The sequence below is a fragment of the Schistocerca gregaria genome, chromosome 6 (assembly GCF_023897955.1).
Source record: "Schistocerca gregaria isolate iqSchGreg1 chromosome 6, iqSchGreg1.2, whole genome shotgun sequence".
NCBI lineage: Eukaryota > Metazoa > Arthropoda > Insecta > Orthoptera > Acrididae > Schistocerca > Schistocerca gregaria.
Genome location: NC_064925.1, coordinates 417241896 through 417265621, shown reverse-complemented (window position 1 = coordinate 417265621; position 23726 = coordinate 417241896). Strand labels below are relative to the sequence as shown.

Here is a 23726-nt window from a genome sequence, read left to right as displayed (position 1 = left end):
TGATAGTTTTCCTTACTCTTGTGCTAGTAGATGATAGCCAGACCTCCCGATCTTCACAATAGCTCCTCAGACAGCCATATAGCGGCCCTGGACACTCCTTCTCCCTTAGGAGAAGAGCGAAGGCCACCACAGGTTGTCGAAGGCGCCACTTATATCCACCATGATGCCGACAACGTACTTGTACGGGGTAGAGCCGCAGACCTCGGCCGCCAGGGCGATTGCATCAGATGCCGATCGTCCAGGCCTGAAGCCAAACTGCCTGTTGCTCATTCCGCACAGCACTCGGTGTGCAGCCAGTCTATCAGCCAGAAGTCTCTCCAGAATCTTCCCAAGCAGATCAAGCAGGCAGATAGGTCTGTAAGATTTAGTTTCTGCTGGGTCTTTGTCAGCTCCTTTCTTTATAATTACCACATTTGCCCTCTTCCATATTCGAGGGAACTTTTTCTGCCTGAGGCATTCGTTATATAAATGAGTTAGAGGGGCGACTATCTGGGGGGCCAGGAATTGCACCACCTCCGCCACAATACCGTCTGGCCCAGGAGCTTTTCTCTCTTCAGGGAATTTATATGGGCAGCTACCTCTTCTTCAGAGAATGGGTAGACTGCCATATCATTTTCATACGCATTGTTGTTATTCTCCCGCAGCTGCCGTTGTTCATCTGTCTCATCCGCAGTATCATCAGGCAACAGGGAGTGGAGAAGGACCTCAGCAGTTTCCTGCCAAGACCCCGTCATCCGGTCCCCATGCCTGACGGTTGAAAGCTCCATCGGAGAACGGATTTTTTCCCGGACAAGCCTGTAGGGAACTCCCCATGGGTCTAATGCTAATTGGTTCAGAATAATCACAGATTACCGAATTAAATTATCTTTGAAACTTTCTGGCAGATTTAAACTGTATGCCGAAACGCGATTCGAACCCAGAGCCTTTGCCTTATCGCGGGCAATCACTTTCCCAACTGAGCTATCCAGGAACAGCCCGCTACAGTATTAAAATTCATTCCGGAAACAATTCCCTCGGTTGCGGCTAAGGCATTCCTCTGCAATAACATTTCTTCCAGGTGTGCTAGTCCTGTAGGTAAGCAGGATAACTTACGTAGGAGACAGTTGTAGCTGGAGCTAAAGCTGCGAGGACAGGCCGTGAATAGATCCGGAATAGTTCATTCGGTAGAACAACTGCCTGCGAAAGGAAAAGGTTCCGGGTTAGAATCACGGCCCGGCACACAGTTTTAACCTACAAGAAAGTTCTAAATCAGGCCACATTTCACTGCAGAGTGGTAATTTATTCCGTAAATTAGCTTTATTTTGTTTACTTGTTGTTCAAAAAAATGTTCAAATGTGTATGAAATCTTATGGGACTTAACTTCTAAGGTCATCAGTCCCTAAGCTTACACACTACTTAACCTAAGTTATCCTAAGGGGAAACACACACACAAATGCCCGAGGGAGGACTCGAACCTCCTCCGGGACCAGCCGCACAGTCCACGACTGCAGCGCCATAGACCACTCGGCTAATCATGCACGGCTTACTTGTTGTCTATTCAAATTTTTGTAAAGTCCATCTCTCAAGGCATACATTTTTTCGAAATGCTATCAAACAGTACAGTACATTTCAAGAATGGAGGGAATTTACTTAAGATTCAACTACATGATTAAAGTTTATCTTTTAGTTTCGAGAAGTCAGATACTGTCTTTCCAACTCTGCTTCACTTGCGTAGAGAAGTCAGATACTGTCTTTCCAACTCTGCTTCACTTGCATACAGACAGCAGAGTCAAATTGTCAGACAAACACTCTACAGTCAACATGTTACAAAAAATGAAATGAGCGCATGGCATCGTTGGGCCAAGAAGCCCCATCCGGGGAAGTTCGGCCGCCAAGTGCAAGTCTTATTTCAGTCGACGCCACGTTGGGCGACTTGCGCGCCGGAGGTGAGAGGGAAATGATGATGATGACAACACGACACCCAGTCCCTGAGCGAAGAAAATCTCCAACCCGGCCGGGAATCGACCCGGGCACGCTTGCATGGGAGGCGAGCACGTTACCACCCAGCTAAGCAGGCGGACAATATGTTACGATTACTCTGAAAACTAAAGTGGTTAATTATGTAGTTGAGGGAAAACTAGAATTATAATAAGGTCGTCTTTTAACAACCTATGAATGTCAGGAGTAATTAATAAAGCGAGACGATGATATGAGACGCTGACAGGTCTTTACTGCTGATGTTGGCACCATCAAGCGCGGAAAAATCCAAATGCTGTTACTGTGAAAAGAAAAAAAAGAAATTGCGCTAGTCCCTTAATTTTTACTGTAGAGAAAATAAATTCATAATATATGTAGATCACTGGAGAAAATTGCACTATAGTTACCGATTTAGAAGAAGAAGGTACGAAAAGGATGCTGATACAAAATATTTCGAATCTCTCTTGGCATGTTACTTGACGTGTAATAGAAGAAGCAGGTGAATTTCAGAGTGTCAGCAGACTTTTTTTAGATCTGTATTCAGTTGAAATGCAAGTTGAAATAAAGGTGAGTAGGCGACACGATCGACGTATAAAAATAGCGTAATCAGCTGACAGGACACTATAAAAGATACCTTGCAGTTACCAGTCTTTCACAATTCTCGCTTTAAATGTAAATAAGTCACTTGACGAGGGAATTTAGGAGTGTATTTTCTCACTGTTTGGAAAAAAAAATCTAGTACTTCATTTCTACAGGAACTAGACCAAACTGACTAGCAATTTTGTATGTTTATATATTTGTCTGAGAACGATCAGTACATGAACTGTACTGTACCTGCTGATTGTCTTCACAACTTTTTCTTGAAGATAGCTGCAAAATGGGTACATATATCCTGCGGAAGATTTCTGCTAACTTGCATTGAAAGCATCTGTCACAGTGTTACCTAAATCAGTTTCTTTGTGACGATCACAACAATAAAGACAAACAGTCTGTAGCTACATTTACAGGTGTCTCCCATAGCCTCCAGTAAAAAGGAGACAGTAAAACACGGGTCACTGGTTTCTCGGTCATATAATTACGTAACCCGCAATCAAGCGCGTCAATTGCGGCGATTTGTTCTTTAAAAATGCTAGCCGGATTGTGCTGGTAAACAGTGTGACTCGACCAAATCCATGCGTTGGCGACGTGACGGCCAAGACGCAGTTGCGGAGAAGGGCAGCCTTATCTCTGTGACCAGAGAGATCCTTTTTCGCCCCTGCCTGCCACTGTTTCGCTACAGCGATAATGGGTCGCTGGCAACCAGTTCCGCTGGGACATCGACGGCCTACGTTCAGCGACTGTGACTTTGCTTACAAAAAGAGAAATGCCAGGAATTTGCACATAAATATGTATTATTGGCTGCTAATGGGACTAAGTATTGCAGCTATGAACAGATAAACTCAACAATTCACTTCACTTTAATTCTTCAATTATTACGTGTTTAGGACTTTTAGATCAAGCATCAAACGACAATTACGGTTTTTAATTAAGAATCATTACCGTCAGGATAGCAATGATGTTGAAATTTCTGCAGTCCTATGCATCGGTGTTGCATAGTTTCGCCTAGAGCTCTGCATTTGCCTTTACACACTCACAGTTTACTCTTTGTAAACATTGAGTGTTTAAAACCTATGGTAGGGTTACAGATTAGAGCAGATTAAGGAGGTCTTCGACCTGAAGGTTGGTTTGAACACCGTGGCATGTTACAATTGGAGATGGTGTCTTTCGCGGCGTTTGAAGTGGCTTACCCAACAGTTTCATGTAGCCCCAAATAAAGGTGGAGCTTCGAATTTTCCCGGTGGAAATGGAAAGTATTACACCACGAAGTACCATTACGACATACATCAAACTTCGTGGACACGTTCATCAAACAGCGAGTATTAAATGATTAAACTTTCTTTCCATTCAGAACTGATGCTCATCATCATCGTCATCGTTATGAAGTGCCATTCCCTCTGCCACGAATACACTCTTGTACTTCTTGTGACGTAGAAGCAAGCAGCCTCCAGATTACAGCTTTAGAAATTTATTGCCATGTGTATAACATATACATTGTCACTTGTTTACAACGTATGCACTGTTAATTCCTGGCTGGAAGGTGATACGAAAGCACGAGGACGTGCTAAAAAGTAATGCCTCCGAATTTTTTAATCTGAAAATTCTTGAAGCTTTCTAAACAAAACAGACTTGGTTAAAATTCTACGTCTTTAATCGTCATGTTTACACATTTCTTTCCCAGCATAGTCACTTTGGCCATGAACATATTTCTCCCAATGTGAGACAAGTTTCTTGATTTCGTTATTGTAGTATGTTTCACTTTGTTGATAGAGCTTTAACCTCTCCTCCCCTTCCACCGCTTCATCACTATCAAACTGATGTCCGTGAAGGTGTACTCTGATTTTTAGAAGAAGATGAAAATTGGATGGGACCAAGTCGGGACTGCATTCGGGTCTGTATGAAGGATGATCGATGACAGTGAACCCAAGGCATCGAATTGTTGCACATGTCGCGGCGCTCGTGTGTGGCATGGTATTGTAATGCTGAAGAAGGGTACGCTCTTTGTGTGGACGAACTCTTCGAATTCGTGCTTTCACTTAGAAACTCGATCACAGCACGCTGTTTCTCATGCACCGACATGGTGGCATTACACCGCCAGGTTATACGCTGTAATTTGGAGCCCTTTAGCGGCAGAGGGTTGTAACTTACGTCAGCTCAGCGGGAACGTCGACCGAATACTATGCATAACATGTAATGCCTCATCCGATAATGAGAACATAATAAAAAATTCGTAGTCATTACTTTTGAGCATGCCCTCGTGCATGTCTTCTCATCACATCACAGACGTACTCCATGGGTGACAAATCCCAAACGGGACAGACCAGTGGAGGATCCATGCTTCCTTTAAGACATTTGTGGGATGAACTACAGTGTAGGGTCTTCCGTTATGGAATGTGCCATTTTGTATCCTGGCCAGGAGGAAAACTATAACATGTATTACCATTCTTGCCATATACGAGGGTTAGAACTTGAATAGTGGCAACTAGTTATTTACAGCTCGTGCAAAATAGATACGTGTTTCAAAGTTTTAGGGTCCTTCAAAGAAGTCACCATCATTGTTTATAATCCGTTGCCAGCGATGTGGAAGTCGTAGGATACTCTTAGCAGTACCAGTTGTGTTGACAGTTCGAGCGGCGTGGTCTATTGCTCGACGAATTTGTAGCAGTTCTGAAACGAATGCCGTGAAGTGTTTCCTTCAGTTTAATGTCTTTACAATTAAATAAATACCCCTATCTGCATACAGGCGTTGATATAAGTCAACGGGGACAGTTGAAAATGTGTGTCCCGACGGGGACTCGAACCCTGGATCCCCTGCTTACATGGCAAACGCTCTATCCATCTGAACCACCGAGGACACAGAGAATAGTGTGACTGCAGGGACTCATCTCTGGCACGCCTCCCGTGAGACCCACATTCGCAACTTATTGTCCCGCACTACATTCATAATGCGCCTGCCCATTATACTCATTACTCGCGGCTTTACTGCCGATTCCCGTTAAGAGTTGGAACACTGTTTGAGCATCCGAACAGAAGAAGATGGTCAAATGGCGGGTGAGCCTTATATATATGTGCCACTCAATGTCCCACACGACTCTGGATATACAAAATGGAAAGCTCCTTTGTCTGCGATACAGCGTCAGTGGTAAACGACGCATGGCAACTCTGCATCTCAAACAAAATTCCAGTTATCTGTTCCCAACAGTACGTGGCAACTCTGCTGATAGTGGAACTATTGTCACTTTTCTGTTCGTCAGAACCAGTCGAACAGTCGTGTGACCTTCCACGGAGTAGTCCTTCTGGAAATCGCACATTGTTGTCCTGATTCCACTTCGTTATCAACTTGATCTGACGTTATTGCACAACATACAGGATACGTCTTTGCAGTTGTGAATATTAACCAACTTCATTTGTATATTAGAATGGTGACAATGAAATTTTGTGCAGGAGTCAAACCCGGATTTACCACCTTACACGAGCAGTCGCCTTAACCGGATTTCCCGATTATCGCGAGCGACCACCTTATCATTTGGCCATCCGAGCACGCCTAACGGCCAGACCTAACCTTCCATATGTCGTCAACCATGTGTCCACAACCTGTACCCGTACATATGTTATGTACACTACTGGCCATTAAAATTGCTACACCAAGAAGAAATGCTGATGATAAACGGGTATACACTGGACAAATACATTATACTAAAACTGGCATGTGACTACATTTTCACGCAATTTGGGTGCACAGATCCTGAGAAATCAGTACCCAGAACAACCACCTCTGGCCGTAATAACGGCCTTGATACGCCTGGGCACTGAGTCAAACACAGCTTGGATAGCGTGTACAGGTACAGCTGCCCATGAAGCTTCAACACGATACCACAGTTCATCAAGATTAGTGACTGGCGTATTGTGACGAGCCAGCTGCTCGGCCACCATTGACCAGACGTTTTCAATTGGTGAGAGATCTGGAGAATACGCTGGCCAGGGCAGCAGTCGAACATTTTCTGTATCCAGAAAGGCCCGTACAGGACCTGCAACATGCGGTCGTGCGTTATCTTGCTGAAATGTAGGGTTTCGCAGGGATCGAATGAGGGGAAGAGCCACGGGTCGTAACACATCTGAAATGTAACGTCCACTGTTCAAAGTGCCGTCAATGCGAACAATAGGTGACAGACGTGTAACCAATGGCACCCCATACTATCAAGCCAGCTGATAGGCCAGTATGGCGATGACGAACACACGCTTCCAATGTGCGTTACTCGCGATGTCGCCGACACGGATATGACCATCATGATGCTGTAAACAGAACCAGGATTCATCCGGAAAAATGACGTTTTCCCATTCGTGCACCCAGGTTCGTTGTTGAGTACATCGTCGCCGGCGCTCCTGTCTGTAATGCAGCGTCAAAGGTAACGGCAGCCATGGTCTCCGAGCTGATAGTCCATGCTGCTGCAAACGTCGTCGAACTGTTCGTGCAGATGGTTGTTGTTTTGCAACGTCCCCGTCTGTTGACTCAGGGATCGAGACGTGGCTGCACGATCTGTTACAGCCATGCGGATAAGATGCCTGTCATCTCGACTGGTAGTGATACGAGGCTGTTGAGATCCAGCACGGCGTTCTGTATTACCCTCCTGAACCCACCAATTCCATATTCTGCTAACAGTCATTGGGTCTCGACCAACGCGAGCAGCAATGTCACGATACGATAAACCGCAATCGTGATAGGCTACAATCCGACCTTTATAAAAGTCGGAAACGTGATGGTATGCATTTCTTTTCCTTACACGAGGAATCACAACAACGTTGTAAACTTCCCTCATGTCAGCACGTTGTAGGTGTCGCCACCGGCGTCAACCTTGTGTGAATGCTAATCATTTGCATATCACTGCGTCTTCTTCATGTCGGTGAAATTCCGCGTCTGTAACACGTCCTCTTCGTGGTGTAGCAATTTTAATGGCCAGTAGTGTATATTCCCGTACAGAGCAGGCATTTTAATTCATAGTCGCTTACCCTGTGTCGGTGGATCAATACGATGTTACAGTGCCTGTGTCATAACCGGATTGCGATACAATGTTCCTTCGGACATGCATGTATGCCTTTTTTTCAGAAACGGTTAGGAATTCGCTTATTTTCACCCCTCTTCCACTGTTCTAAGTTTCTGGGTAGTCGGATTATGGCACGTGCCGTGTTCTACTCTTCAGTCTCGCGATTGAACCTGGTTCTTATGAAGACTCCTATTCGCAGTGAAGCGATGTTACATGCCACTGCTGCTTTCGTCACAGTCCCTGTGCCGGACGCCTGTCCGGTCCCTGCCGGAGGTCCCGTACAGCGACCTCGCTGCAGCCGACGCGGCCGCTGACCGCCGCCCCGCCTTCTGCCACCCGCCAGCTGCTGCTCTGGACCGGAGGGCTGCGTTTACGGCGCGATTGCGCTAATTCGGCGGCTACGAGCGGCCGGCACCCCCTGATACCGCTTTACGGCGCCGCGGCGAACCCCGCGCGGCCTGCTCCGCGAGTGGGCCGCCGGCTGAGTGCCGTGTAAATGCCACAGCCGCCGCCACGTCTCGCCAATTTATTCTTCCGCGGAACATGAAAAAGCCGTCGGGCAGGTTTATATCCGCACGTGTACTGCACCGGCTTTCCTGGATATAGGAAGACGCACCTTTAAGCCGCCGGCACATGGACCGTGCTGTCGAACGTCAACGTTGAGCGTGCTGTGTTCATCGTGCGGGTGAGCGATCAGAAACGATGCGACTTGTGCATACGGTACGTGGTATACGCGATAACAACGCACTCCAGCGGCAGTTGCGGGATGTTTCTAGTTCGTAAACCACACTGTTTACTAAACGGGCGCGCGTAAAAATACCCACATTAACTCTATTAAAACGCACATTTCCTCCATTGTCTATATGCTAGTCACGTTATACACAAATAAAAACTTCAGTATCCATGTACATGTTTTAAGACGTAAAGGAAAGTACCATGTCCAGTCAATGACACAGGCTTATAAAAGTTCCATTACAAACAGTGCGATACAAATTTTCAAGTTCTCCACATAAGATAAACATCATTTCAAAATTCCCACATCCCTCCATTTATCCCTCCTATCAACTCTGATCATCACCCCCCCCCCCCTCCTTTCCTCCATCCTTTTCTTGGGCTCCCTCTCCCCCACTTCCGTCCTCTTTTTTTCCCACCTACCCTCTCTCTGTCCCCCTTTTCTCCCCCGAGTCCTTTTGCAAATCCCTCCTCTGCCTTTGCCCATTCCCTCTCGCGTCTGCCCTGCCCCTCCCCCCTTGTGTGTCCTCTCCGTCCTTTGATTCCCCCCCCCCTTTCGTTTTTCCTCTCCCCCCCCCCCAATCTGCCCTAGGCTATGGTGTGACATTCTTGTGCCGACATTTTAGTGCAGTGTTTACAGTGAGTGTTCAGTGTTGTGTGTCTCATCCGAAGTGTTGCGAACGGCCATCATACTGTCGCTGGGTGTGATTTTATATCACCCGCGAACAGAAACCAGACTGTCGCCATGTTTTTTAATTGTCTGCCTACTATGCTACCTGTCTGCATCATGTGTATTCTTGAATTTCCCGCGAATTAATTTTCCTGACATGTTTACTTTATGCACAAGAAATAGATAAGAGCTAGAGGTCTGACATTTTTTTGGTAGGTATCAGGGTACTATTTGGAAGAAGGTAGCTACAGACATAAACATGCTATCAACAGGAAGGAAAATACATACTGATTAATTATAAGAGAGTAATCTTCAGTTTTGATTATCAGATGTAAGTATTTCTAGAATAAAAACTTGTCGCTGAAATGACGCGATGGTAGTCTGCTTTTCACAGAGACATTTTGTTAGTGTGTGTTGTATTGAACTGGGGACCTAGAAACGACAGAGAGGCTTCGTTCCCGGCGTAGCCCTCAGTGGTACACAACCCACAACAGGTTACAGCAGTCCACTCACCCCACCGCCGCCCCACACCGAACCAGAGTTCTTGTGCGGTTCGGCCTCCAGTGGAGGACATAAAATGCAGACTTGCAGAGGGAAAGAGGGTATTCATGGCCAAAAGAAGTCTACTTATGTCAAACATAGGCCTTAATGTGAGGAACAAATTTCTGAGAATGTATGTTTGCAGCACGGAAATCTATGGTAATGAGTCATTGATGATGGGAACACTGAAAAAAAGAAAGAATTGCAGCGTCTGAAATATAATGCTGTAGAAGGATGTTGAAATTGTGTGAACTGATAAAAGAAGGTATTGAGAAAGTTCTCCGCAGAATCGGCGTAGAAAGAAATGTATGGAAAACACTGTCTAGAAGACGGTACGGTATTATAGGAGACGTGTTAAGACCTCAAGGAATGACTAGAGAGGTACAGAGGACAAAACTGCTCGGGAGTCAGAGACTGGAATAATCGAACAAATAATTAAGGACATAGCGTGAAAATTCTACTCTGAGAGGTTCAGACGAATTTGCAACGGAAATTCATCAAATGATTGGCGGAGGTGAACTAAGAGTATTGCATGTCTGTTTGAAGGGTCAAGGTGTGGCAAAAACGATTTAAGGAACAAATGGTTCAAATGGCTCTGAGCACTATGGGACTCAACTGCTGTGGTCATCAGTCCCCTAGAACATAGAACTACTTAAACCTAACTAACCTAAGGACATCACACACATCCATGCCCAAGGCAGGATTCGAACCTGCGACCGTAGCAGTCGCGCGGTTCCGGACTGAGCGCCTAGAACCGCGAGACCACCGCGGCCGGGATTTAAGGAACAACAGATGTCGTTGGCTGATGACGCACGATCTGAAGCCACATAACGGGTGCCACTGTACAGCTGGTAGACGCTCTCATTATTGAAGGCCGGTGAGCTACAGTGGCAGCCTTTGCCATAGAGAAATGACTGAGCATCGGAACTGCAATGGACTTTCAGTTCCCTCCGTGCAAATGTGCCACTCTTCCACGAATTTCGATACTACGCACCCCTTCCGCTTTTAAGGAAACACACAACAGTTTTGCTGTCTTGCTCTTTCTTTGAAGCCTCCGTTTCCCTGTTTTCAGGACGACTGGGTGCAGTGGACGATCAACACATGCTCGCTCTGTCGTTACGTGGGTGTGCGCCCATGTCCTTCTACCGGCGAGTTTGGGGCCTCAGCGGTGTTATATGAACCACACCTTCTTCCGTAGGCAATGGCATTATGATACCTTCAGTGGTTTTCATTTTACGGCCTCCGGTTTTATGAGTGTTCCTAATACATTTCCTCGTTGAAATTGTTGTTGACACTATTGCCTCATTCAGAAGAAACTACAAAATTAATTCAGTGAACTGTAGACAAAAAAACAATATGGACTGGCATAACACTGTCTTATGTTCTGCACATTAAGGTGTGCACTATTCAGAAATTTTCACTTTCAACAAGCTGGCAGTAGAACTGAAAAAATGAGGGATAAGCCTCAAGTTTTCAAATCCGTTCTGAAAGGTTTCCTTATGGCACATTGCTTTTAGTCTGTACAGAAGTTTCTTGCAGCAGTCGAGAACTGATCCGTCAAATTTATTATTTATTCCTATATCGTATTTTTTCCTGTTTTATTGATTCTTTAATTCTTTGTTAATAAATATTCTAGACTCCATTCTGTAAGCTATGTTCTAACTCGTTCCATGACCAAGTGTCTTTAGATCACATTGTTCCACAGAACATGATAAATAAATAAGATAAAACTAAAAAAAAACATGTACGACAATTCTAAAGCATTTAATCGTGGGTTATAGGTCTTTAAATAATGATGTGCCACACTACTGAGAATCTTTTTGAAACCAACAATAACCTGCACTTTTCCAATCAGTTTAAAGCTTCGTTGCTACTAATACCTACGATAAACTGGCGCTGGAACGGGAGCTAGTTCTTCCGCTAACGTACTGCACGGTTTGTTGTTGCTTTTGCAATGGATGGCTTTTTTTTATTTCTTTCGTTTCTATTTAATTGTGCTACTTATGATCTACATATTATATTACTAATTTTTGCTCGAGAAGTTGTAGTCACTATCGATGTGAAACGGCGAGCGGAGTGTTTCTAAAACTTTTTCGCTTAAAGTACACAGCTAATGCATCTGGGGCGACTGTTAACAGCACGGATTCGAATGCTGAAACGAATTAAAACGTTCCGTCAACTTTGCTTTTGACGTATTTCCAGGACGATCAGATGAGAGAATAACAGTAGCAAGCAGTGTGCTTTTGACATATTTCTACGGCGGTGAGACGGGAAAAATACTGTAGCAAGCAGTGACAAAGAATTATTAAACTTATACTTGAGGCAATAATTTCTGAAGTCTTGATATTCATTGTTTAGATTCTTCCAATCATTTCAACACATATTTGATTCGATTTTTTGGTTATGTATTCGCTTTGTGAGATTTATATATGCGTTTGAAATGCCAAATGAGTTAGTGAATTGGATTTTGGAACCAGATGAGAAAAAATAGCTGAATAATAGCTAGCGCTCATAGAGTGAAAATAAATTAAGACATTGCACTGAGACTGTTGAAGTTGTTCGTAGTATAATTACATATGTATGTGACAGCTATAGCTGAAGCTTTGAACAGCGCCTCCACACCGAATATTAACTGTGCATTAGTAGTGTAAAAGGACACATTTGCAAACGGCTGTTTGGAACAGATTTAAACATAGCGTCTAGAAATAACAATAAAGGGTGAGATTCCTTTTATTGTTTACTACAGCAGAATGATAAATACAAATCAAATAGATATATTTCAGAAAAAAATACGGTGTTACTAAACAGCTGATCCTGACCTACGGTGATCAACCACTATTTCACCCCGAGAGTTACCAACTTCTTAAAGTAGCGGTTGCTAGATCGAGTCTCGTTTTGGGCTAGGAGTGTAGGTCTTCAACTTGCTGTCGTTTGCGTTAATGTGTGTCCCTACAGAGGCAGATTTACAATAACGACACTAAAGGGCGTATGTGGCTGCATATTAATGTATAATGAGTCTGATCACTGAAGCTAGTGTATCAATAAAAAACTAACATTTTTCAACATTCTATGAAGTTCTGGGCCTCATATTTTATTTGCAACTGCCACGTTTACTCTAAGTAAAAAACCAGAAGGAAAAGGCAATGACCATCTTGAAGTGACTTAACCACTGCGGTGGGTGCTATCCGGCACGAGCCCACACTGTACGTCAGATACATATACCGAAACAACAGTGCGCTTTTTTATATTTCATTGCAAACAGTAAGAAACAAACAATGTGGACTATTTCAGATCTTGGCCTACTATAGGGCAGGATCTCTTCGTCCACATCACGAAGAGCTGGGAGTCGGACAGGGTAGTTCGTTGTTGGGAATACTCGGAAGGAAACTGGTAGTTCTGGTATTTGCCTTACAACTAAAGGAAACCTCCCGAAAACATTAAGGAGAACGAGTGATTGGAAATGTTTTGGTTTGTGGCTGTGACAAGTCTGTCTCATTCATTAGCACAGGGTGCTTCAAAAGGTGTTACAAGATGTGGTGGTTGGTAAATAGGTACCATGTGAAAACTCTTCGTTTGCGTGCTACCGTCTCTGAAGTTTGGAGGAGGACGTAGGCAGCTTGGAACATGCAAGCTGGCAGGGGGTAAAGGAGACAATATACATTAATGTCAGTACACACTAATTTAATTAACTTACAGAAGTTGCTCAATATGGTGTCTTGTCCAACCTTGGGAAAATTACTGGCATTTCACTGATTGCTCCAGCTGTTACTTGTATTCATGCCACAAGACCTTGTGGTGACTCCACGGGTATCTCGTACACCAGGGCTTTCACGTACCCACAGAGATGAAAATCCATTGGTGTCAGATCCGGTGAGAGACAGGGCAAGGCCATTGGGCCTCTATGACCAATTAACCTCTTGTCAAAGATGTCATTCAAATTGCCGCATACCACATTCTCGAAGTATGCTGGAGTGTCATCCTGCTGGAAACACATGGCATTATGGATGTCCAAAGGCACTTAGTCCAACAACCCAGTTTAGACCTCTCACAGACGTACAAGGTAAGAGCTCTTGCAGAAATGTAAGGTAATTGCGACCATCAACACATACGGACATTAGGTACGGACCTATGACATGATCATCAATGAGACTTAACCCACACCATGACAACAAAGTGACACTGGTGGCCTCGGACATGTAGTCTGTGAGGATTTTCTTCCATCCAAACATGGCTGTTTCTGGTGTTGAACATGTCGTCCCATGTTAAGGTGCACTCATCAGAAAACATGACACGTTGTAGAAAGTTTTGTTCGAGTAGCCATCGGCAAAAGTTGACATGACGAGTGAAGTCATCCTGAGTTATTGCATGAATCTTCTGGAATCTGTAGCGATGAAGGTTATCATCGTTCAGAACGTGCCACAGTGACATGTGATTCACACCCAAGCTTGGTACTACAGCTCGGGTGCTCGTAGAAGGATGCTCTGGAAAGTGCTGACGTACAACTTCTTCAAATTCTTGCCTACAGCATGTCAGTGGACGTCAAATATGCTGACCGTTAGGATGTAAACTGCTCGTTACACATAAACTCCTCTCCTGCCTTGCAGTCAAGGTGTGGGCTGGGTGGCACCTGTTGGGGTAACATTCTTCGTATGAAGAAGCCTCTCTTGCATATTGCCCTACACGAGAAGCATGTAGGTGTCCTCGGCAGTTTTGTACATGGCCGCCATTTATTATTCCCGGTTCATAATAGCCGCACGAATGAAACTGTGGAACGCAACACAGCGCTGTACTCTTCCGTTGTTTACGTAAGACTGTCGACTGCAGTGTGTGTCAAGTAATAAATGAAGCTGTACCAGTGGTAAACAATCCGGCCTCACAGAAGACACACAATTTCCTCTGCCGATTATTTGTGTTGGTTTGTTTACCAACAGTCTCGTTTAGGGAGCCCTGGCGAAAAGGTAGCCTCAGAGCGATTGCTATTAACATTGTCTCCTTTTCTCACTTTTTAGATCGTGTGATACAAACTGTGTACGCCCTCCTACACACTTCAGTGACGCTAGCACGCAAACGAACGTGGTCGAGTATACGTTTACACTACAGGCCATTAAAATAGCTACATCAAGAAGAAATGCAGATGATAAACAGGTATTCATTGCACAAATGTATTATACTAGAACTGACATGTGATAATATTTTCACGCAATTTGGGTTCATAGATCCTGAGAAATCAGTACCCAGAACAACCACCTCTGGCCGTAATAAATACCTTGATACGCCTGGGCATTGAGTCAAACAGAGCTTGGATGGCGTATACAGGTACAGCTGCCCATGCAGCTTCAACACGATACCACAGTTCATCAACAGTAGGCCTGGCGTATTGTGACGAGCCAGTTGCTCGGCCACCATTGACCAGATGTTTCCAATTGGTGAGAGACCTGAAGAATGTGCTGGCCAAGGCAGCAGTCGAACATTTTCTGTATCCAGAAAGGCCCGTACAGGACCTGCACATGCGGTCGTGCATCATCCTGCTGAAATGTAGGGTTTCGCAAAGATCGAATGAGGGGTAGAGCCACGGGTCGTAACTCACCTGAAATGTAACGTCCACTGTTCAAATTGCCGTCAATGCGCACAAGAGGTGACTGAGACGTGTAACCAATGGCACCCCATACCATCACACCGGGTGACACGCCTGTATGGCGATGGCGAATACACGCTTCCAATGTGCGTTCACCGCGATGTCGCCAAACATGGATGCGACCATCATGATGCTGTAAACAGAACCTGGATTCATCCGAAAAAATGACGTTTTGCCATTCGTGCACCCAGGTTCGTCGTTGAATACACCATCGCAGGCGCTCCTGTCTGTGATGCAGCGTCATGGTCTCCTAGCTGACAATCCATGTTGCTACAAACGTTGTCGAACTGTTCGTGTAAATGGTTGTCGTCTTGCAAACGTCCCCGTCTGTTGACTCAGGGATCGAGACGTGGCTGCACGATCCTTTACAGCCATGCGGATAAGATACTAACGATATGAGGCCGTTTGGATCCAGCACGGCGTTCCGTATTACCCTCCTGAACCCACGGATTCCATATTCTTCTAACAGTTATTGGATCTCGACCAACGCGAGCAGCAATGTCGCGATACGATAAACCGCAATCGCGATAGGCTACAATCCGACCTTTATCAAAGTCGAAACGTGATGGTACGCATTTCTCGTCCTTACACGAGGCATCACAACAACGTTTCACCAGGCAACGCTGGTCAACTGCTGTTTGTGTATGAGAAATCGGTTGGAAACTTTCCTCATGTCAGCACGTTGTAGGTGTCGCCACCGCCGCCAATCTTGTGTGAATGCTCTGAAAAGCTAATCATTTGCGTATCATAGCATCTTCTTCCTGTCGGTTAAATTTCGTGTCTGTAGCTCGTCATGTTCGTGGTGTAGCAGTTTTAATGGTCAGTAGTTTATTAGTAAAATATGATCACATGGTACACATCTATCAAGCAACACGCCTTGTAACATACATTTTGATACGCCTTGTATGTAAGTCGATCATCTGCTCGACTTAAGCTGATAACCACCTACCAGCCTGCAAAAGTTGCTCACCCTTCTACGGAATGTGCTTTCATAAATTATCCACCAGCGACGAAGTCATTTGGAATGTACCCAAGTCACTATGTAGTTCGACTTGGTGTAAGGCAAATATCAATCTAGAGCCGAGGCAGGAACCGATTGGTACCTTGGTTACTGAAAAGTGATTTGAGTTTTAGGACTACTCAAGGACAGCTCTCCTGGATATGTTTTTAGTTCGATGTTTTGTGACTGATTGTCCATAGGCGTTTATCAACCGAATCTACAGTATTCGATGCATCGCGGTATATATCCTCCAGGGTAATCGAACACACCCATGTACTTACGCTATGAAGTTGCCCGTCTGCTGGCTTTGAATTTATGTAGGGTATGTACTGAGCAGGGGAACAAATCCAGAATATATTGGCGCCACTAAAGGCCGAGGGATTCATGCTCGTGAAAATACAATGAAATTACTTAGCAGATGTGATAATCAATTGAGATTTCGCTGAAAAGTTTGTGCTTCATGGTGGTATCTCCTCGATGTTAACGTTCAGTGTCCACTGTCGGTGGGAAGTAAATTGGCTGTGAGTGACGAACGGTGTGGTGCATCTGGCTGAATTAACTATACAGTCCTATAGCAGTACCACTTCTTCCACCCTCAGGTTAGAATAAGTGATTTCATTCGCATATTAATAAGGCATAAACTGTTGAAGCTTCTGCTGACTGTATACAACGTAGTGCTTGTGGAATCACATTCTATTTGATTGTATTTTATATTCAGAGGTATTAAATGTAGAACGTGCTGCAGAGGCATCTTCAAAAAAAATTTAGTATTTTAATTACTTCACAATATATGCATTTATTAATGTCTTTTGTCATTTCTAATATTTCTCTTTTCTCATAAAAGATGCAAAAGCATGAATATAACACTAGGAACCAAACTAATCTCAATCAAGACTTCAAGGGGTTAACATTAGAACGTAAAGGAGTCAGATACATGGGTACATATATATTCAACAGCCTTCTAGAGTACGTTGAATGTCCTGTAGACAGTGTGGTAGAGTTTAAGACTGAATTTAAGAACTGGTGCGCAACTCATTCTATTCTATTCTATTCTATTGAAGGGTATCTTCACAGAAACTTTTGAATTTAAGGGTTTTGGTTAATTTATAATTAAAATTATCACTGTAACACAGAAATGTAAGAATATCAATGCAATGTATTTAATTAAATGATCTCTTTGACAGCTTTCCACATCCCTGACACCACTCTCCGTGGTATCCATGGAATAGGTCTAATGTAATGTAATGTAAAGAGGCTAGTGAATAGTCAGCCACTTCCGCTTGTATTGTTATTTTAACATTTACTATATTATTGAATATAAATTTAAGAATGTTTTAGAATAATCACAATATTTAGTTTGCACAGAGTGATAGTGCGTTCCTATAGGTCAAGATAAGCGTTTGGGGGAAAGAGTACGCAAACACACACACATACACCCCCCCCCCCCTCCACACACACACACATACACAGTGACACACAAACACAAGAGAAAAACAAGTTGAGTAGGCTGAATGACTGCACAGTCGAACATTGAGCTATTATTTGACAGTAGTCGGCCTCTTTTGTCATTGTCGTCTAGGTTCTTTAATTGTTTTTAAACTTGTTGTTAAGATAAGTAACATTGCACTGCAGCAGGATGCACGACATTTGAATCATGTCTGATGAGCTGTTGAATCATGAAGTACGCAATGCCGCACATGAAAGCGATCAAAGCAGCAAATCCGACTTAAGATGGACGATACGCAAAGCATGTACTAAATTAATTCGTAGCAGTGACAAGTAATAGTTGTGTGCTATTCCTTGTAACTGAAGATTTGATATCTTTGTGTGAATACTGTTCGAAGCTTTCCTTGTCATCCTTATCTAGGCAGATAATCCTGATGGCATAGAAACAGGAACGGCAGAGGAGGATACCGTTCGTTGACGCACATAGTCAGCAAAATACAACTGAAAACTATTATTTGGTTGTTGACGAGAAAAAGAAACTGAAATTGTAAATCATCAAAAGTTAATCTGGAATAAAAGATTTTATTTGTTTCTTGTGATTCTAGAATCCACCATATTCCAATAAATGCGAATTGTGGTATTAAAAACAGCTACCTTCCATATCTGTAAATTCCCACTGAAAAGAAATTACGCAAATATATTTTACCCTTTTTAACTTTGTCGTATCTTTTCTTTTTCAGGTTGCGCTGGGATATTAGTGGGGCATCCCTTGGATACTGTAAAGGTTAGTATACCCACACACAGCTTATAATGCGACAGCTATGCCTGTGTATGTTCTGTAGAATGGAAAAGAAAACTAGAGGACATCTAACGACATTTGTTACGGAAGTTGCAGTTTTTTTTTTAAATAAGAGCACCTGACTTAAATTCGTCTTATCATGAGGTTTTGTGATACCTAGCATGGATGTATAGAAAAATCTGCTGTGTAGAGATTACTGCCTGTTAATCACAAGGCTGAGTAAGTAATGGTGGCGATTGCATTAAGCATAGCAGAGGTTAACTTACTGAGCAAGTTTCCGCAGTGTTCAAGGCACCACACTCGCATTCAAATTCGTTTTTCCCACCTTTTGTCACAACAGATAACGCTAATGACGAGATTGTTCCTTTGAATTGGACACAACAATATCCTGCCCTATCCCTGTCCAATCTTAATTCAAGTTATGTTTTAATAAAGTCGTCATCGACAGGACACTAAGCCCTAACCTTCGTTCTATCGAGATTAAGTAACTGGTTGAGAACAATAACAACAATGATATTGTGAAAAATTTTCTGCATTTTTTACATAAATCACTCGAAAAACTCATTCGTTTAACGTGAACCACAAATGTAAAATCTGAAAGGAGATGATACTGTAGTTAACACATGTTTAAGTTAACGCCATCACACATCTGAAATATCATCTTTTGACATCAGTAATGACAAAGAAACACATTCGTTTAGGCAGATATAGGCTATCAAACACATCCCGTTAATACGTATAGAGATGAAATCATATAAACCAGGTTGGACAGTGTTACCCATGAGAATGACAATGGCTTGGATTCAGCCACGCTTAAAATGACTTTTCATTTACATAAAAAAAACACTAGTGAATTAAATGTGGTTCCACCTTTCTGCAAGCATGCAGTTATTGTTGCTTTGGTTGGGTGGTTGATGTGGACGGAGGGGACCAAAGAGCGAGATCCTCGGTCCCATCGTATTAGGAAAAGATGGGGAAGGAAGTCAGCCGTACCCTTTCAAAGGAACCATACCGGAAATTGCCTGAAGCGATTTAGTGAAATTACGGAAAACCTAAATCAGGGCGTCCGGACACGGTTTTGAACCAATGTCTTGTCGAATGCGAGTCCAGGTGCTAACCACTGTGCCACCTCGCTCGGTATCGTTGCTTTAATACCTAAACATGTTTCACCTCAATTGTGACGTTCTTAGTGGCATTGCTTATTTTTCCTGAAATTCATACATGCCGATTTCATTTAGGGTAAGAAATACAGTATATTACATCACATTGTCGCTATTTAAATAACTTACATTCTTTACCTTCTATTTAGATTTCGTGTGTCTTGTTGCCACAAACCAAAATTAACCACAGGTCTAAATTAGTACACATTGTCATGTACAAACAAAGGATAAGGTATCGACTAAACTGCATTGTCTTTAGAAACACATCCTTAAAAATAATATTCGGTTAAATCGTAGCTTATATCTCCTTTTTTACCCTTACCATTGCTGTATTTAGCGTTTCTGCGCAGTGGCTGATTTTTATTTGCCTAAAAAATGTATTTTGGTTGTTGTTTGTAGGTTAAAATGAGATGTGGACACTGGTGAAAATTTTTGTGAAGCATTGAAATGGGGAACTAATTGGTTATTCATGGATTACGTTTTGCACTTAAACAACATTTTTTTACGAATTTCTCCTGTTCACTGGTGTATTCTGCGTGTTATTATGTTGCTATGGCTTGGACTCACATTCCTCTGCAAAATTTAATTTTTTGATGCGCTTTTGACAGACGTTTGTTTCACTGTTTTGCCTTCGATGCTGGCCGCGAAATTTGAATTTGTACTGTTTGTTTTCATTCTGCTTTGTGTGTGTGTGTGTGTGTGTGTGTGTGTGTGTGTGTGTGTGTGTGTGTGCGTGTGTGCAGATGTTTTAGTTTGTGTTGCTTGATAGTTCTGAAGAGTGCCTGGTGGAGACGACAACTCGGACACCGTCTGAAGAGTACACGTGCCTCAGGGATATGCATGGCTGGTGGGGGCAGGCCGGTGGGCCCAATGGTAACATTGTTGACAGTAAGGAATATGCCTCCTTTTTTAACCTTACCATTGCTGTATTTAGCGTTTCTGCGCTGTGGCTGATATTTATTTGCCTACCAAACGTGTTTTGCTTTTGACCATAGGCCCATGGCAGGCCGGTGGCCTCTTGGAGGCTACGGCCATGTCATCAGTGGCCTTTCACTTTTTTTGGCAGCCCCTCAACGCGGCATCTGTCATCCGAAGCGGCGCATTGAAGCGACTGTGTGTATAATTAGACTCTTGTCCTATGGCGGGAGTTGACGGCGGCTGGCGCTGAAGCACTAAGTCCCACTAGGAATTCAGTGCTGGTGGCAGCAAGCACGGTTGGCATGTTGGTAGGATTGTAGCGGCAGGCCCCATAAGGAACCTAGTGCTGGTGGTGGCAGATGCAGCCGGTCTCGAACCCATGGCTACTGCTGACAGCGCCCAGCTGTCTCTCTGCGTCAAAACTCATCCATATTTATATCGCTCATCATAGCCTGAGTCCTAGTCATGTCGCCCATAACAAGAGACTTGCCCTAGTGTGGTGACATCAACCCGCTTGCTAAGACCATTATCGCTGTGTGGTGTAGTTTTCCTCTGAGGGCAACTACTTCATGACAGCTTTTTCAGTGCTTCTTAATACTTTTTGCTAGAAACTGGATAGAGGCATTACCCTGTCCTCCCCTATGGAAAGACTCAGCTCCTCATGTCTTATATCGACCTGGTTTCCCGCCAAGATTATCTCCCCAATTAATCCAAAAACAAGTAGATTACCACTAGGCCCCCACTTACTACACAATTACCATATAAATACTGAACACAACAATCTAGTCTCAGTCTCTTGCCCTGGCAGTCCGGTCCACAGCAACTCGAATTATCCATGGATCATGTCTCTGAATGACTCGTTGTCTCAGCAAAATCAGAGTCACCGTGGCGCTAGGAATTGTGACACTCAATTCTGCAGTTACTTGACATCGGCCATCCCCATACTGTCTTACGTGCTTCAACAATTGTTCTGTGATTCACACCTCCTTCGTGGTTATCGTCTGACTCAATGAATGGTCCTCGCTGGCTTCCCAGGTATCGTTAAGGAAGGTAAGAATACATTGGGACAATGTCTCCAGTTGATGCTGTGCTATATTCAGCAGATTAACGCCCATCATAGTGGCTTATAAATGAAACGTATGTCCCGTAGCATTACATGTAGCCCCATCAACAAACACTACACTTCCGTGAGTTTTCCTTGCTTATAACGCTAGCCACCACTTCTACATTATTGGATATCCAATGTTAACCTGTGGAAATACAGTTTTCTTTTGATCACTCCTTTCTAACATGGATGCCTGTCTACTCCACCTTGGAACAGTTGGGTGATGCATGCCCTTCTACCTTTGTGTCTCAGGAATATGGTGACTTTCCCACTCTGGCACTGCTAAATCTCAACCTCCATCATTACCACATATCGACCCCTACCCCCCACCACTAGCAACCCCTTCTTCTCTCACTTGCGCAGACTTTACAACTGCCGTTAACTTCACCGGATAGGTGTGCACCATGTAGCATCTGTTTAATGCATGCTCACTCTCTAACAGTATCCTCACTAATACGTACAACTTTGCATTATCTGTCTTCGCACCCACTGTTGCACTATGTTAATAGAACAGCAAGTTCTGGCTACCTCGCTCTGCCGCTGACCATAATTTTGGCGATAGCTCCCCCTGCACCTCTCTGAATACCCTCAAATGCAGCTCAGGCGACAGCAAGGCTGGAATTTAATAGATCGGAAGCCTCTGATGAACGGTTTCATGCAAATCTGTCAGTTCTAAATTTGCGTTGCAACTGCTATCCCCTAGATATTACAGTTGTCTTGGCGGCGTTATCCTTGCATCTTGTACTGGCATCCGTGCTTGTACAGTTTCCAAATCTCAGTTGAGAGTACTATATGACGCTCTTTCTCCGTATGTCAACCTGAGTATGGGAACTGTTACCACCTCCCCTCCTCTAAAAAGCCTTCTGTCTCTGACACATCCCACTTCAGACACTACTCTGAAAAGTTTTGATGGTGACGACCACTAGGACAACCTCTGACGAGTGCAGTTGCACTCAGAAGGGTGGTGGGGGGTGGGGAGGGTGAGTGAATGGTGGTGAGAGGCCTTTGGTCCCAGTGGAAACACTGTTGACGGCGAAGAATGCCTTTACTCAATTCCAGTACAAGTGTTGTCGCAGCTCACCGAGGCAAACTTACTTCTCTCTGTTCTCTCTGGCCGGTAGTGACGTGTGGGCGGCGGCTCCCACCTTCGGTGCCGAGTAGGCGTCCTGAAATGTTGACAGAAGGCCCGAGCCGGGCTAGTGGTCTCTTGGAGGCCACAGCCGTGTCATGAGTAGCGTCCTACTTCCTTCGGGAGCGTGGAGCCTTGGCGGCCACTTAGCACCGCACGCACTTTCCGTGGCGGCACGTGGAAACGGCTGTGCACAGGATTCGACTTGCTGCCCTCTGACAGGAGCCGGAGGATGGCTGGCGCTGAGACCCTGTCCCACTAGGAACTCAGTGCTGACGGCAGCAAGCACAGATGGCAGGTTGGCAGGACTATGGCACCCAGTCCCATGAGGAACTTGGTGCTGGCGGTGGCAGGTGCAGTCCGATTTCGAAACCATGGCTGCTGTTGGCAGTGCCCAGTCGTCTGGCTGCCTGGCATGGCCTCTGGTATCGTGGTTGTGCTGCTAGACTCTGGAGACCGCAAAACTCAGCTATATTCGTATCGCTCAGAGTCGCATTTGTTTCACTAAAACCTGCTCGGTAGTCAAATTTCCCATAACAAGAGACTTGTCCTGGTGCAGTGACATCCACCCACTTGCTAAAGTCATTATCACTTTGTGGTGCAGTTATCCACTGAGCGTGGCTAGTCTCACATTGAAATTCCCTTACGTTTATATCATTCTGACCCACACGTCGTCACACTTGCGGCTGCTAATAATATTTTATGGCAGCTTTCTCACTGCTCCTTAATACTATTTGCTGAAAACTGGGTAGCGGTGATACAGTTCATTGCAGGACTGAATAATGTTTTGTTGCAGAGTACTGTTCGGCTACTGATGATTTTCTTGTCCTATTTTTAGGATGTGTTAATTGTCTTCTATTTCAAAAAATGGTCGAGATGATTACTGTGCTTTAGGAATATAATCTAGGAATAAAAACTACATGAATTAGTTCTCCATAACAAAGCTTTACAAAAAAATTTATCGATGTTCACAGGTGATTCTAAACACACAAACAAC

General features: G+C 44.1%; 1 protein-coding gene across 1 annotated transcript in view; it reads left to right on the top strand.

The window, feature by feature from the left end:
• Positions 1-23726, top strand: part of LOC126277969 (mitochondrial basic amino acids transporter-like) — a 241652-nt gene that overhangs the window by 138046 nt on the left and 79880 nt on the right. Inside the window, exon 3 of the mRNA XM_049977622.1 lies at positions 18359-18402. Coding sequence (XP_049833579.1) covers positions 18359-18402 — 44 coding nt within the window. The remainder of the gene's footprint in view (positions 1-18358; positions 18403-23726) is intronic.